Genomic DNA, 15304 nt, shown 5'->3' with positions numbered 1-15304 from the left:
TCTCAGCATTTTTACAGGATGACTGATTATTTCTCTACAAAGACGAGAGGTGGTGAAGAGAGGGTTGAGCTGCAGGAAGCAACATCACCTCTCTTTCCATTAGGATTGGATGCAGCAAGGAGAAAAAACGGGAAAAGGGAAAAATGTAGTGGCAAACATGGCTCAAGAGATGGAACTCTGGCGATTCCAGCAAACAATATACACCCAACAAGGAGAGAGACAGAGAGAGGAGAGAGATTTCAGGGCTGATCTGTAAAACATAGTTTAATATATTTGGAGTTTGATTTTGAAAGGAATCATGGTTACTTATCTCCAGTTTCCACCTCAGATGAGGTGGAGACCTCTGTTTCTAGCATTTTCTCCATGGAATTGCAGACATTGTAGGACTGAGCAGGATAGAGGTGAGAGGGAATTCTGACGAAAACATCCCAGACTGGGTTAGAAGGACAGTGTAGGAAGGTGGAGCCTCACATTTTTCCTGCTCTTCCTTTTTCCTGCTCTGCCTGTTTGGTTCAGATCCAGTGAATTCAGTGGAAAATTGGTGTGTGGGTGGCAAAGCAGAAACACTCAGTGCTGGGGCTGAGGGTTCTGTACTTTTTATGGAGCAGGAACTGTGGAGCAGGAGAGATTCCATGGGCCACCTTGCATGCAATTAAAACTTGGGCTTAGAAAACTGAATTCCAACAGGGGATGTAGGTCAAGACATTGAATATATTTAATAATACTAAATATTACTACTACTACTAGTAATAACAACTCAAGCAATGAAACAAAAGAAAACCCCAGAAAGTCCAGAATTGTTACAGTTGACTTTTGAACCCATTTCCAACATTACTGAGAGCCAAGAATGGATGAGGCTCATCCATTTGCAACTTTAAATGGTGGCAAAGGAACTTTCCTTCCCGTTGATATCCCACAAGGATGTGCAGGCGTGATGCAGCCAGAAAGAGGCAATGGTCCTATAAACTGCTTTAGTACAGTGTATCTAAGTGTGCCTAAGTACCAATTCCCAGAATTCCTGCTCTAAAATATGCATGCAACACTTGCCTGCTCTCACCTAAGCTTCTTCAGTGCTCAGTGGAGAACCACATTCCCAGCTGGAGTCTTCGTCTCCTGTGAAAATGACCAAAAGCTGTGCCACCCAGTTGTGGCAGTGCACAGCTCTCCCTTCTAACTGCAGAGGGAGCCAAGAGAAGGAGTTTTCAGCCCAGAGAAGAAGTTTTGAGCCCCGAAAAAATAATTTGGAATCCAGCATGTAATTTTTAGATGGCTGAAAGGTAGAGAAGATCAGGCACAAACTGCAGTTTCTACCCAGCTGATGGTAGAGGCTGGGCGAGGTTTTCTGATCTTGTTAAAGCACTTCTCACCCGGCTGATCACTCTTTTTAGGGCACATTTTACCTCTTTGTTCCTGAGGCTGTAGATGATGGGATTTAGGAGTGGGGTGAGCATTCCATAGAGCATGGAAACGACTCTGTCCAGATGAGGGGAGTAGGTGGAGGAAGGGCGGACATAGGTGCAGATGGTGGTCCCATAGAAAAGGCAGACTACAGTCAGGTGAGAACCACAGGTGGAGAAAGCCTTTTGCCAGATTCCAGGGGAGTTCTTGGACAGGATTTCCAGGAGGATATAGATGTAAGACACCAAAGTGACCACGCAGGCGCTGCTCCCCAGCACCCCAGCCACTGCCAGGATCACCAACTCCCTGCTGTGGGTGGACGAGCACGAGAGAGCCAGCACAGGAGGAATGTCACAGTAATACTGCTGGATTTTGTTAGGACCACAAAAAGAGAGTGTGAAAACCAGAGAGGTGTGCAGCAGGGAGTTCAAAAGCCCTGCTGCCCAGGTGCCCACGGCCAGGCGAATGCACAGCTTCGTGCTCACGATGCTCAGGTACCTCAGGGGGTGGCACACGGCCACATAGCGGTCATAGGCCATCACAGCCAGGAGGAAAATCTCCGTGCCCACCACAGCAATGAGGGAAAAGTGCTGGAACAGGCAGCCAGAGAAGGAAATCTCCCTGTTCTCCAGCAGCAAGGCCCCCAACATCTTGGGCACGGTGATGGTGGGACATAAGATGTCCAGCAGGGATAAGTTGCCAAGGAAGAAGTACATGGGGCTGTGCAGGTGGGAGTCTGTGCAAATGGCAATGAGGAGTGTGATGTTGCCAGCCAGGGTGGCCAAATAAATGAGCAGAAACAGAACAAAGAGAAGCAAACGGATTTCTGGAGCATCAGAAAGGCCCACAAGAACAAATTCGGACACTGTTGAAATGTTGACCCTCTGCATTTTGTCTTTTATTGTGGGAATGAGGCACAGGCTTCCCTGGAATAAAGAAAGTACAACTTAGTCACAATTTCATCCCCATTCTAAAGATTCTAAGGGTTTTTTTTTGCCTGTTTTGAAATTCAAAACCATTTCCAAGCATTGCCACACTCAAAATCTATTTTACCCACATAGTCCTCATGAAAAAGGCAAAATGTAGCCATTAAGCTTCACAGTGATTAATCCAAAATGTTAATTCTTGCAAGTTGCCACCTCAGACAGAAGAGCTGAAAGTTGAAGTTACCTTCCCTGTGGTGTTCAGCTTGGTTGGACACAGCCCAGGCAACATGAGGGGCTTTGTAGGTTCTCTGAGCAAGGGGAGTGAGGTACAGATTCCTAAAATTCCTTTCAACATAAATTATTGATCTTGAAATGAATTTAGTATTTAGAATTTAGAAAATACTTAGTATTAATAATATCACCAAAGTGGTCTAGATTAGTAACTGAAGCTAAAACTTATTTTTAAGGAAGTGATGTTGTCAGAGGAGAATTCAATCCCTGGTGATCAGCAGATAAATGCATTTTGGGGGAATTTTTTCAGCTTTTGGATGGGGCTTGGAGCAACCTGATCTAGTGAAAGCTGTTGCTGCCCATGGCAGGAGGTTGGAATCAGCTGAACTCCAAGGTGCTTCCAACCCAAACCATTCTATGATTCTGTCATTAAAAAAAAGTTATAATTTGGCATCCAATTAAAAACCTCCCACTTTTTTCTATACATTTTACTCCATAATAATATTAGTACTTTTAGGATCTATCTGGACTTTACCCCCTCCCCTCTTCCCAACTCAAAGAAGTCTAAACTGAGCAATAAAGGACCTTCCCATTTATCATGTGTTGCTCCATGGAATGTAGCTCAGTATTTACATTAAGGATTTACATACCAGCCCTATAGGGAGTGAAAGCAAAGTTCAGTCCAAATGCCTTCTTTTTTAGGAGACTTTGAGATTGATTTTGAGATGGTGGGAATATTGTACCTGGTTCTCATTTGTAAGAGATGCAGAGATAAATAGATTGATGAAATATTTCATCTGAGCCAAGCTCCTCTGTGGTCTCACGTTCTCCTAGAAACTTGAGAAGGACCAAAGTCAGAGTTTAAAGTACATTAGAAATATTTAACTGAGCAGAAATAAAAGGGATATCACTTGTTCATAAAATGGGGGTCTCATTCAGGTGAAATAGCACAGAAACAACACAGAAATACTCACTGCTGCCCAGAATTTATTACAGGTGATTTATAGTTGTCTGTATCTCCAGGAGACGAAACAATAATTTTTCTTCTATCTACATGTGACATAAAAATTATTTCACTCTTAAGGAAGAGATGAATCCCGATTCAGCAGCATTGGAATATTCACTCCAGCACTGGCACAAGGGCTGGCTTGGCTGCAGGGCTAGGCACCTCTCTTCTTTAATGAGGTTTTATAAATATGAGGGAGTGTCTGGGGACGAGTGTCTCTGAAGCTTTTTTGGATGTTCCCTTAATTGCATGTAGGAGGGTTTTTTCACAATATTGCCAAAGGGAGCTGGAAATCGAAAGAACCAAAATGACCAGCACTTATTTTGAAGAGCTAACCAAAATTCCCCTCTGGTTCCATTAAGCATCCACGTATTACTTATGGGAGCAGCACTTCCCTTGTGATGTCCAGGATTAGGAACAGGCTTGTTCCTATTCCAGCAATACTTGATACTTGAATACATAACTTCTGCACTGTTCACAAAAATGACTCTGGCTGTCAATTACTTCTTCAGCCTGTTTGCTGTGTCTGCAGGGTGTGACTCCTGGAAAATCAAGGATTCTGCATTTTGCACAGGGAAACAGGGATAAAAAAAGAGGGAATTGATTTAAACTAAAAGATGAGGGATTTTGACTGGATATTAGGAAGAAATTCTTCCCTGTGAGAGTGGGGAGACCCTGGCAGAGGTTGCTCAGAGAAGCTGTGGCTGCCCCATCCCTGGAAGTGTTCAATGCCAGGTTGGATGGTGCTTGGAGTAACCTGATCCCTGGAAGGTGTTCCTGCCCATGGCTGGGGTGGAACTAGACGACTTTTAAGGTCCCTTCCCACCCAAATAATTCCAGGACTCTATAAACTGGCATTCTCCAAGGCTCCCACAGCACAGGCCTATCCTGCCATGGGAGTGCAGAGCTGTGGCTGGAATAAATCCCCATGGTCCAGACCTTTCCCTGGGTGCTGCAGTTGGACCTTCAGACATCATCCTTCCCATGGAGTTTTGCAATAAAGAGGTTTGTGATAAACCCAGATGCCAGAAAGAGATACAACAAAGAGATTTATCCCTCAGCTCTCCCTTCCACCCTGAACCATTCTGTGATCCTGTTCTCATAAATCCTAAATTTCTTTAGGGCGAGATGCATTGGTCCCTTAAAGGTGCCAGTCACGCAGGACTATTCTTTGCTGGCTCTCAGCTATACATCTAAGTTGTGTATTTGCAGCAATAATCTTAATTGGGTTATTAGAAGTAGACACACAGGATAGTCTTTGAAATAAGTGTTCTGCCTCAGGGTAAATAAATAAAATTATATTGCATTATATTTTGTTATAAAAACAGTCATTAAAAAACCCAAAACACACCCAAAATCACCACCACCAACAAAAATAACTCTATTTGCAAAATCCAGATGTGCACTAATTGATGATATGCTGGATTAGACCCCTCTTGCCCTGTTGCCCACTCCTCCCTGCCATCCCCAGTGTAACACAACCAAAGTGATCTGATTTTGGCTACTTCTGGGATTTCTGGAACTACCCAGCTTTGTCAAGCCTTGAGGTTTCCATATAGGAGAAACACGGATTTCCATATTTCCATGTATGCTTATGATGACCCCAGATTAATTACAGTCTGTTGAAAATGCTCCCTTTTCTCTGATGTCCATTTGTGTTTCAGTCCCACAGTCTGTAAATAAAATTGATTAGCTTTGGATCTCTTCAGGTTTCTTGGGATTTAATAAAAACATTGTAGAGATCCCGCCAGTTCTCAAAGGATTTTTTTCCTTTGAGGCCATTTTTCACTGTCCTCTAGATGAGGGCAATCAATCTGAGGGTGAGCTCAGAGAGCTGATAATTTCCAGGAGGGAGAGAATTCGGGATTTTAATGGTGCGCACTGGAGCCAATTTACACACACAGAGAAACTCAGCTGCCAAGTTGCACCTTTGCAATTTGTCAGGCACCAACTTTTTAACAGCATCTTCTGAGGCCTTGTTAAAGTCATCCCAAGGTGTTTCCTGGGGAGAAAAATAAATTATATTAAATTGTTTGTCTTCACAGAATGGTTTGGGTTGGAGGGACCTTAAAGATCATCCTGTTCCAACCCCCTGCTTTGGGCAGGGACACCTTCCACTGTATCAGGTTGCCCCAAGCCCCATTCTTGCATTGAGGCACCAGCTCCCAAAAATATGGAATTTTTATTTATTTTATGAAAAATGGGACAATTGCTTCAAATCAATTCATTGTTGATATCCCCAGTTTATACCTGGTGAACAAATTGACACCAGCAAAATAACTGGACCACAGATCCCATTGGCCTTCTATTGATTTGAAAATAAAATATTTATAAAAGCTTTATTGAAATTTAAAAAATCCTCACTATGTTACATTTTTATTTTTCTGAATTGAAATTTACCCTGAATTCACCTGGAGGACATTTAATTTTCAACATTTCTCTCTAATACCAAAAAAAAAAAAAATCTCCCTTTCAACCCAAGCCATTCTATGATGATCCTGAGTAGAAATTCACCATTGAAAAGAAACTTCATTCGCACAAAGATGAGAGAGATTTGGAAATTTTTCTTAACCAGAAGGATCAATGACTCACTGATGCTTCTGATCCTCCTCTTCCTACTAGTGTGGGAGTGAGGGCTAATTTAATACAGTGTGGAGACAGGGAAAGTGGAAAGCCTCCCACTTTCTGTGCATCAATTTAGATTGGATATTGGGAATAATTCCTTCATGGAAAGGGTTGTCCAGCCCTGGAACAGGCTGCCCAGGGCAGTGGTGGAGTCACTAACCCTGAAGAGATTTAACAGCCATGGGAATGTGGCACTTGGGGACGTGGGTTAGTAGAGGTCTTGGCAGTGCTACGGAATGATTTGACTTGATAATCTTAGAGGGCTTTTCCAACATTAATGATTACAATTGATTAGGTGGGATGAATCCAATCCTAAATCATTAAGAAAACTTAATGTTGTTCTTAATGCTGTTCTGATGGCAGCCACTGAACTTCTATCCCTGATGGATTTGGTGATGCTGCCCTCATAGAGGATAAAACTGGTTGAAGAAGCTCAGAAACTTAATTACTGTCAGGCAGAAATGTTGGTTATGAAAACCACATCACAGATCAAAATCCTATTGCCTTTTCCTCAGTCTTCTTCCCTAAACTCCCCAGGGAGAATGCTGGATTGGGTTACTTCCTCGTAGAATCAAGAAGTGGTTTGGGTTGGAAGGTATCTTGTAGACAATCCCATTCCAACCCCCTCCTAAGGGCAGGGACACCTTCCACTAGCTGAGTTTGCTCCAGCCTGTCCTGGAGCACTTCCCAGGATGGGGCAGCCACAGCTTCTCTGGGCAACTTGTGCCAGACCATAACAGGGAAGAATTAATTCCCAGTGTCCCATCTAAACCCACCCTGTGTCGGTGTGAAGCCATTCCTCCTTGTCTTGTCACTCCAGGCCCTTGTCTAAAGTCCCTCCCCACTCCCTCTCCTTCCTCTATATATTGTCACTTGTAAGATTTTAATTATTTGCATCTGTGAGAGAATTATGACTCAAAATGTTCTTACATGTCTAAGGAAAACCCTGCAAGCAACATCTGCACCGTTTCTACCTTCCAGTGTCGGTGGGTGAATTTGGGGATACTTGATGCATGCGCCTCTGCCATCTGCTGTCACACCACAGGAAAAGCACGTCAGAAAGGGAGACAAGCCTCATCCTGGATTCATTTATTTATTTGAAAATTATGATCTCACACGGGTGGAAGTGTTTAGAAAAGTCTGGGGGTTTCAGCATGGATTTTTAATATTTTTAATATTTTTAATATTTTTAATATTTTTAATATTTTTAATATTAACAGTTATATGTGTATATAAATGTATTTATACATAATTTGAAGTCTGTAGGCTTTAGCCACTGAGCCATTAGTGTACAGGAGCAGAGTAAAATGCAACAACAGGGTGGAACTCGAGGGTTCTGCCAACCCAACTTGTCTCAGAAAGCTCTGCAGCGCTTCCACAGTCCCCACATGGATTCCTTCACCTCTTTGCTCCTCAGGGTGTAGATGAGGGGGTTCATCACAGGGGAGAGGGTGGTGTAGATGACACAGACGTACTTGTCGGAGGGCAACGTCCCAGAGGGCCGCAGGTAGATGAAGATGCAGGGCACAAAGAGCAAGGTGACGACCATCACGTGCGAGGCACAGGTGGACAGTGCCTTCCAGTGCCCCTGGGAGAGGCGAGCCCGCACCTTGGCCAGGATGAGCATGTAGGAAGCCACCAGCACCAGGAAGCAGCCCAGGGATATGAGGCCACTGTTGGACGCCATGAGCCACTGGGTGAGGGCGGTGTCGGTGCAGGCCAGGCGGATGACTGGTGGCACGTCACAGAAGTAGCTGTGGATGGTGTTGGGGCCGCAGAAGGGCAGCTGGAGCGTGAGCAGAGTCTGGACAATGGAGTGGATAAAGCCCCCGGCCCAGCAGGCAGCGACCAGGGCCCAGCAGGCCTGGCGGGCCATGATGGTCGTGTAGTGCAGGGGCCTGCAGATGGCTGTGTAGCGGTCAAACGCCATGACCGTCAGGAGGAACATCTCCGAGGAGCCCACAAAGTGCAGGAAAAACAGCTGGGCCATGCAGCCCTCAAAGGCAATGGCCTTGTGCCCCCAGAGCAGGGCCACCAGCACCCGGGGAGTGGTGACAGAGGTGTAGCAGATGTCGATGAAGGACAGGTTGCAGAGGAGGAAGTACAGGGGCGAGGAGAGCTTGGGGTCAGTCCTGACTGTCACGATGATGAGGAGGTTCCCCAGCAGGACCATTACATAGGCCAGGAGGAAGAGGGTGAAGAAGAGGAGTTGCAGCTCCCTGGTGTCGGAAAGCCCCAGGAGGATGAATTCAGTCACCCGGGAGAAGTTGCCCCGTTCCATCATGGCAGCTCAGGCTCCCATGGCACAGGTGTGGGGCTGACCAGGAAGGGAAGGCAATGTGCTACAGCTCCAAGGCTCATGGATGGTGTGAGCAGGATACATTTGCTGCTGCAGAAAACACAGTGTCATGTCATAAATGACAGAAAGCAGAGTTTGCACTCACCCCCCCTCTTCTGCCCCTATTCAGGTCTCTGGCCCCTCCACATTGACCTTCACCCCCAAACACACTCTGACCAATATTTTCCTGCATTGTAGTTGGTGTGCCCCCATTTTGTCAGGGAGAAATCACAGAATCATGGAATTGTTAAGATTGGAAAAGCCCTGTAAGACCACTGAGTCCAGTCATCCCCCCAGCACTGCCGAGCCCTGCACTAAACCATGTCCCCAGGCGCCACATCCAGGATAGTGATTCAAGCACATCCTGCTTTCAGATAACAAGATAACAATGCTGAACTGTTCTTTTATCTGCTGGGAATTTGAGGTGCCATGAAGGAAGCGAAGGCTGCCATGCTCAAGCATGAGTTGTTCCATGTCCTAATCCTAGCAGCACTCCTGTAAATTGAGGAAAGGGCTCTCCAGTTAGCTCATCCACTCTTAAACTGGGAATACATGCACAGAAGCCAGGTCTGGGAGGTTTCTCACTGCAGAAATTGGAGTTGCTAACACAGTAGAAGCTGCAAAACCCCTGCACTGTTTTTCTACTTCTTTATTTTTTAAAGGAATTTTTAAAGTTCTTCAGTAGACAAATACACTCACAGTCCTGTGGAGGTTAAAGTGCGACCAGCAGAGGAATGCACTTTTCCATTTATAGTCCTACCTGGAAATTCCTTCTCTGCTCATTTCTGCTGAGGAGTTTATAACTCAGCAAGCAGGAGGTTGTAAGTAAGAAAGCAGATGTCTATGATGCCAAATAAATAAATAAAGCTGCTTTAGGATCCAAAGGATCCAGATGGCCATATCATTAGACAGAGCCCATTATCAGACACACACACTGACCTCTTGTGTGTTGAATATTCAGTGTATTTGTTCTGCTCAGTTTCAATTTGAAGTCAATACTGCCCTGAAGGAACAATGATATCCTAGTCAGAATGTGTCATTGACATATGACAAGCTCTGATTATTAGCTGAGGAGGGTGGTAGAAATAACACCCAGGTCCTGGATGTCATGTGGAACACCTCATCAATACACCTGTAGTGACACTGGGGTAGTGAATGAGCTGTTGGTGACCCTCCTTTACTGACAAACACCCACAAATCCACCTTTGCAGCATTCCCATGCAGCACACAAGGATCACTAGTGCATGACATCCCTGGAAGTGCTCAGGACCAAGCTGGATGGGGCTTGGAGTAATCTGGTCTATGGAAGGTGTCCCTGCCCATAGCAGGGGGGGCTCAGAACAAGATGAGCTTTAAGGTCCCTTCCAACCCACACGATTCTGGGATTCTAAATCCATAACTGATTTTTTTATGTTTTTTCCCTAAATCTTAAACTAGACCTCAAAAGAGTCACTCACCAGCAATGCTGCTTTGCAATGGCAGGATTTCAGTGGAGCCTGAGAAAAACAAAGGGACAGTTCCAGAGCACTTCCACAGAGAGTTCACTTGCTGTTGCTCCACTGGTGATCTCCCCAAACAACTTCAAGGGATTCCACAGAACCTCTCAGCTGCAAGTTGCTGCTCAGAAGTTGTGAAAGCAGCTCTGTATCTCTGCCAACTCTGAGCACTGAAAAGAACAGCTCAGCCTTCTGCATTTGCCATTTGGAAAAAAAAACCCAACCTCCAGCAGCATCTACTAGTGCAATTATTTCTGTATTATTTTTGTAGCAGAAATACTTCAAGTAAATCACACAGCAGAAGCACAAGACTATCAGGAGTAATGAGATCCCGGAGGCAAAGGGAGTTTTGTCAGAAATCATCAGTGGGCAAGGAGCTAAAATTGTTCTCTGGGTAGTTATTAGTGTAGTCCCTGGAGAGAGACATCAGCGTAAAGATGTATCTTACATATGACATTTATATGAATTCATACAAATGGATATAAATTCTGATTTCTGTCCTAATATTTCTCATCTGCAGTCTTATTTCTTATTAACTGGCCCTTACTATTACACCTTGACAGCACAAAAAAAAAGTATCACAAATGTTATGCCTTAGATAGCTGACTTACAAATTTAAAACAAGAAGTAACACAGGAAATCACTTTAAAAATTGTATAAAGGTTTATGGTGAGCCTTCCCTGCTCAGCAGGTTATTTTTACTGACACAATGCAAACCACAGAAGCAATTTTTGAGCTCAAGTATGAAATTCTTGTAAGAATTCTTGGCAAAGTGTAGAGAAGCCTGACACGGTTTCCAGTGACACCTTCTGTAAACTACAGAAGCTCTCAGAAGTGAGACCTCCAAAAAAACCCCACTGGTGTTCACCTCCAAAACATTTAAAAATACATTTATTTTTTATAGTGTTCTGTTGGGCAGAGATAGAAGTAGATAGGATTATAGCATAATTATGGAATTGCAGAATAAGTGTTTGGGTTGGAAGGGACTGTAAGGACCATCTCATTCCAACCCCTGCCATGGGCCACCTTCCACTAGACCAGGTTGCTCCAAGCCCTGTCCAGCCTGGCTTGGAGCAGGGCAAAAAGGATTTGTTGTGTTGGGGAAAAAAGGAATGGGGAAAGTTTCTCCTCCTGTTCCTGCATCAGCAAACCACCCAACTAGTTAATATCAGGGTTTTGTAGGGGTTTTTCTTGTGGGATACTCTAGCTGGACAACATTTTCAATATTTTTAACAGTATTTATTTAAGCACTGGTGTTGCAGTTCCTGAGGAACTTCTGGTCTGGACTTGTGCTGTTTGACAAGGAATAGAAAGAGAATACCAGAGTTCCCAATGTCTTTCCCATCAATAAATGAACATTTAGTGCCTTCCTAATTACATCAGGAGCCAACAGCCAGCTGTCCTTTGAAAGGCACAATGTCTTGGGACATTATAGTGAAAGATGCTTGATTTTCTCTGATCCTTTGGGAAAGTGACCACAGCCCTACACCTTCCCATTTCCACTTCCCACTTTCCTGCTGCACAGTTTTCTCAAGGCTCCCTTCACCTCCCTGTTCCGGAGGGTGTAGATGAGTGGGTTGAGCATGGGTGCAATGAGTGTGTAGAGCACAGACACGCTCCTGTCCTCAGACAGATCGCCGGATGGGCGGACAGAAACAAACGTGCAGGGCCCAAAGAACAGAATCACCACCGTGATGTGGGACCCGCATGTGGACAGGGCCTTGTGCCACCCTGCTGCCTCTTGGCCCCTCAGGGAAACCAGGATGACCACGTAGGACATGACCAGGATGAGGAAGCAGCCCAGGGATATCACCCCACCGTTGGCCACCGCGGCCAGGCCCACGGCACGCGTGTCCGCACAGGCCAGGTGGAGCAGGGGGTGGACATCACAGAAGTAGTGGTCGACTCTGTTGGGGCCACAGAAAGGGAGCAGGGCGGTGGGAAGGGTCTGGAGGGTGGAATGCAGGAAGGCCCCTGCCCAGGAGCATCCCACCATGCGGCCGCAGAGGCGGCGGGACATGAGCGCGGGGTAGCGCAGGGGCCGGCAGATGGCCAGGTAGCGGTCGTAGGCCATGGCTGTCAGGATGAAAATCTCTGTGCAGCCAAAAAAATGAAACCCAAAGAGCTGCCCTATGCAGCCTGCAAAGGAGATGGTGTTGTTTTCCACCAGGAAGCCAGAGATCATTTTGGGAGTTGTGACAGAGGAGTAGCAAATATCTACAAAGGAGAGGTGGCAGAGGAAGAAGTACATGGGGGAGTTCAGGTTCCGGCTGCTCGTCACAGTGAGAACTATGAGGAGATTTCCTGCCACTGTGAACATGTAGAAAAGCAGGAACAACACAAAATATATTTTCTGCACTCCTTGGTTCTCTGAGAGGCCCAGGAGGATGAATTCCTTCACGCTGCTGGAGTTTTCCATGCTAATTTACTGGGCAATGTGCAGTGCAGAGTCTGGAAACGAGGAAAGATAAAGACAAAACAATTCATTACCTTTTTCCTTTTTAAAAATTAATTCTTTACCAAAAGTACATCCTCACTAAGAAATATATAGCATTAGAATTAAGTTTATCAAGTGCATTTTTTGTTTCTTTTGGGTTTTGTCCGGTTTTTTGTTGCTCTTCCCCTCTTTATATTTAATTTCCCTTACATGAGACTCAGCCATAGACTCCTGGAATGGTTTGGGTTGTAGGGGATCTTCAATACCATCTAGTTCCAACCTCTGTGCCATGGGCAGGGATGCCACCCACTAGGACCCTTCTGGGGTTGGATCCATCTGACCTGAGCTTCTATTTTATGATTTAAAAATACAGCAAAATCAGAAACTCCTGTGCAGGCAAAAAGCTGATCAAGCACGCACAGGAAATGCTGAAATGGAGAAAAAACAAAATTGCTCTCAAACTCAAAAAAGTGAAGCCTAAAGAGGAAGTTGGGAAAGTTTGTGACTTTTCCTGTGCTTGCTGTTTTACTGGCTGGAGGTAAAAGATACTCAAGAAAGGCGGTTAAAGGGGGTCTCACCTCTAAAATCATCTTTTTAGTCACTGACTAGAGGTACGTGATACAGTGCAATCAATTGCAGTATGAAATAAATACAATGTGGACTTTTATAATTTCAAAAAAAAGGATGAGGAATTGTACCATCTCCTTATTGCAAGGGTTTTTCCCTAAAACCTCAGGTGGTTAATGGAAAAAAGGGTTAAAGAACCTAATTTGGGACTGCAGATCCAGCTCTGCACGTGAGTCCAGACAAAAAAAGCCAGAGATGATTGATAACTTCAGGAGAAATTTCTTTTTGTACTTTCACATTTGTTCAAGAAGAAGGAAAAAAAAAAAGAGGAAAGGAAATCAGGAAGAGGAAAGAAAAGAGGAAAGGGAAAAAATCCTGGAAAACTTACCTCTTCTGCGTTTGGAGATCTAATTTTTTGTATAAAGGTTGTAAGATTTTATCTCCCCAACACCTGCCTTTCCTGGTAGAGGCTTTCAAGAACACAGAACAGCTTCTGGAAGGCTTCCAACACTTGCTTAGGAGTTGCCTTTTACTTTTTTAATCCCACCTCATTTAATTCCTTGCTTTCCTGTATCACCAAGTGTATCCTGGCTTTTCCTGCCCATGTTAGAGCTGCTTGGAGGGATTGTGGGCACTGAAGGTTGCACACACAGCCCAACAAGCAGAGAGAAAAAAAACTGTTTAAGTAACTCTCCTCAGCCCTCTCCAAGGAAATCTCCCTTCCCCATGGCTTAATTCCTTGTTTATACAGAGCTCTTCCACTGTCTCCAAGGAAATCTCCCAGCTTAAGGGCTCTTGGGGTAGAGGAGGGAGGTGTGATGCTCAATGAAAGGAAGGTGGGAAGGAGGAGAAATTAATCCTATCCTGCCAGGGGAAGTTTAGATTGGATTTTAGGAGAAATTTCTTCACTCACAGGGCTGTCCAGCCCTGGCACAGTTTACCCAGAGCAGTGGTGGAGTCATCATCAACCTGGAGGGATTGAAAACGTGTGGATGTGGCACTTGGGGACATGGTTCAGTGGAGGGCTTGGCAGTGCTTGAGGGAATGGTTGGACTCACTGATCTTGGAGCCTTCTCCAACTTGAACCATTCCATGATTCTTGGAAATAACAGCCAGTGGAACAGGTGAATATTAAATTGGACAAGCATGTGATTTGACCTAGTACAGTTAATATTCCCAGAGTCTGCCATTAATTAATATTTTATGCTTTCTTCCAAGTGTAAAGGCCCCTTAGATCCACAACTTTGTAGCATTGTGAGTAATAAACCAGGACGTTTAAATTGTTGTGTATCTCAAAAAAACCTCACAAATCCTCATTAAAAAAAATAATCGGAGAGATTTTAGTAGTAAGTAGAAAAGAGAAAATGGCTTGGGTCACTTCTTGATGACCCTCCAAGTCGCTCTTTTCCATGAAATTTTGTCACTGGTAGCCCAGAGAAGAAATTGAGAGAGAGGAGGAAGTCAGCTCTTGTACATCTTGGAAGTCAATTGAGCCTTTACCACTCCAGGCTTTCCTCTGGAAAGAAATGGATCTATTCACCTGATCAATTAGGGGGAAATGGCTTTAAATGACAGAAGGTGGGTTTAGGTGGGATATTGAGAATAAATCTTTCCCTGCAAGGTTGTGAGGCCCTGGCACAGGTTGCCCAGGGAAGCTGTGGCTGCCCCACCCTTGGAAGTGTCCGAGGCCAGGGTGGAGCAACCTGGGATAATGGAAGGTGTCCCTGCCCATGGCTGAGGGTGGAACTGGATGAGCTTTATGGTCTTTCTAACCCAAACTATCCCAAAATTTGATGAATTTGTGCATCACTTCAACTCATCACTTCTCTAAAGTTTGCTGTGTATTTTCAACTTGTGATTTATGGGCATCAATAAATAGTTTCATCCACTACCCAATACCTTTGTTTGGCTGACATTTATTGAAATTCAGAATGGCCCCATAACTATGGAGGCATTTTGAATGTCTCCCAACATGAAATGCCAGCAATCCATGCAGAGAAAATGGAAACCCTCAAATTAATGGGGAGATTAAATAATGCTCTGGGTGAAAACACTCTTTTAATTTAAATATCATTTTACACCATAGCCTGGAGTCCTGGCCAGATTAGTAAAGGTTGCCAGTAACCACTGTAGGAAATAAGATTGAGTAAGAAAGTAAAAACGGTCTTACAATCTTTGGGAAAGGAAGAGGAAGGACAAATGACAACGGAAGCTGAAGATGAACAAATGTGTTTCTGATCTGCTAAGCAAATTTGGGCCTGAGCTGCTCATTCCTGTGCC

At 44.6% G+C, this 15304-nt stretch overlaps 3 protein-coding genes across 3 annotated transcripts; all 3 read right to left on the bottom strand.

Annotated features, from left to right (window-relative positions):
- Positions 1–1238: 1238 nt before the first annotated feature.
- LOC146436906 (olfactory receptor 5V1-like) lies at positions 1239–2294 on the bottom strand. Its single transcript, XM_085063963.1, has one exon. The coding sequence runs from the start codon at positions 2286–2288 to the stop codon at positions 1308–1310; it is 981 nt and encodes a 326-aa protein (XP_084920089.1). The 5' UTR covers positions 2289–2294; the 3' UTR covers positions 1239–1307.
- Positions 2295–6957: 4663 nt separating this feature from the next.
- Positions 6958–8559, bottom strand: LOC146436905 (olfactory receptor 4E2-like). Its single transcript, XM_085063296.1, has one exon. It carries the CDS (start codon positions 8468–8470, stop codon positions 7541–7543), a length of 930 nt encoding a protein of 309 aa, XP_084919422.1. The 5' UTR covers positions 8471–8559; the 3' UTR covers positions 6958–7540.
- Positions 8560–10845: 2286 nt separating this feature from the next.
- On the bottom strand, positions 10846–12541 carry LOC146436904 (olfactory receptor 4S2-like). Its single transcript, XM_085063295.1, has one exon. It carries the CDS (start codon positions 12437–12439, stop codon positions 11504–11506), a length of 936 nt encoding a protein of 311 aa, XP_084919421.1. The 5' UTR covers positions 12440–12541; the 3' UTR covers positions 10846–11503.
- Between the last annotated feature and the right edge of the window lie 2763 nt (positions 12542–15304).

This window comes from Lichenostomus cassidix, chromosome 5 (assembly GCF_008360975.1).
Source record: "Lichenostomus cassidix isolate B80296 chromosome 5, HeHo_3.0, whole genome shotgun sequence".
NCBI lineage: Eukaryota > Metazoa > Chordata > Aves > Passeriformes > Meliphagidae > Lichenostomus > Lichenostomus cassidix.
Note: the sequence above shows the minus strand (reverse complement) of the source record. Positions and strands in the feature narration are given on the sequence as shown.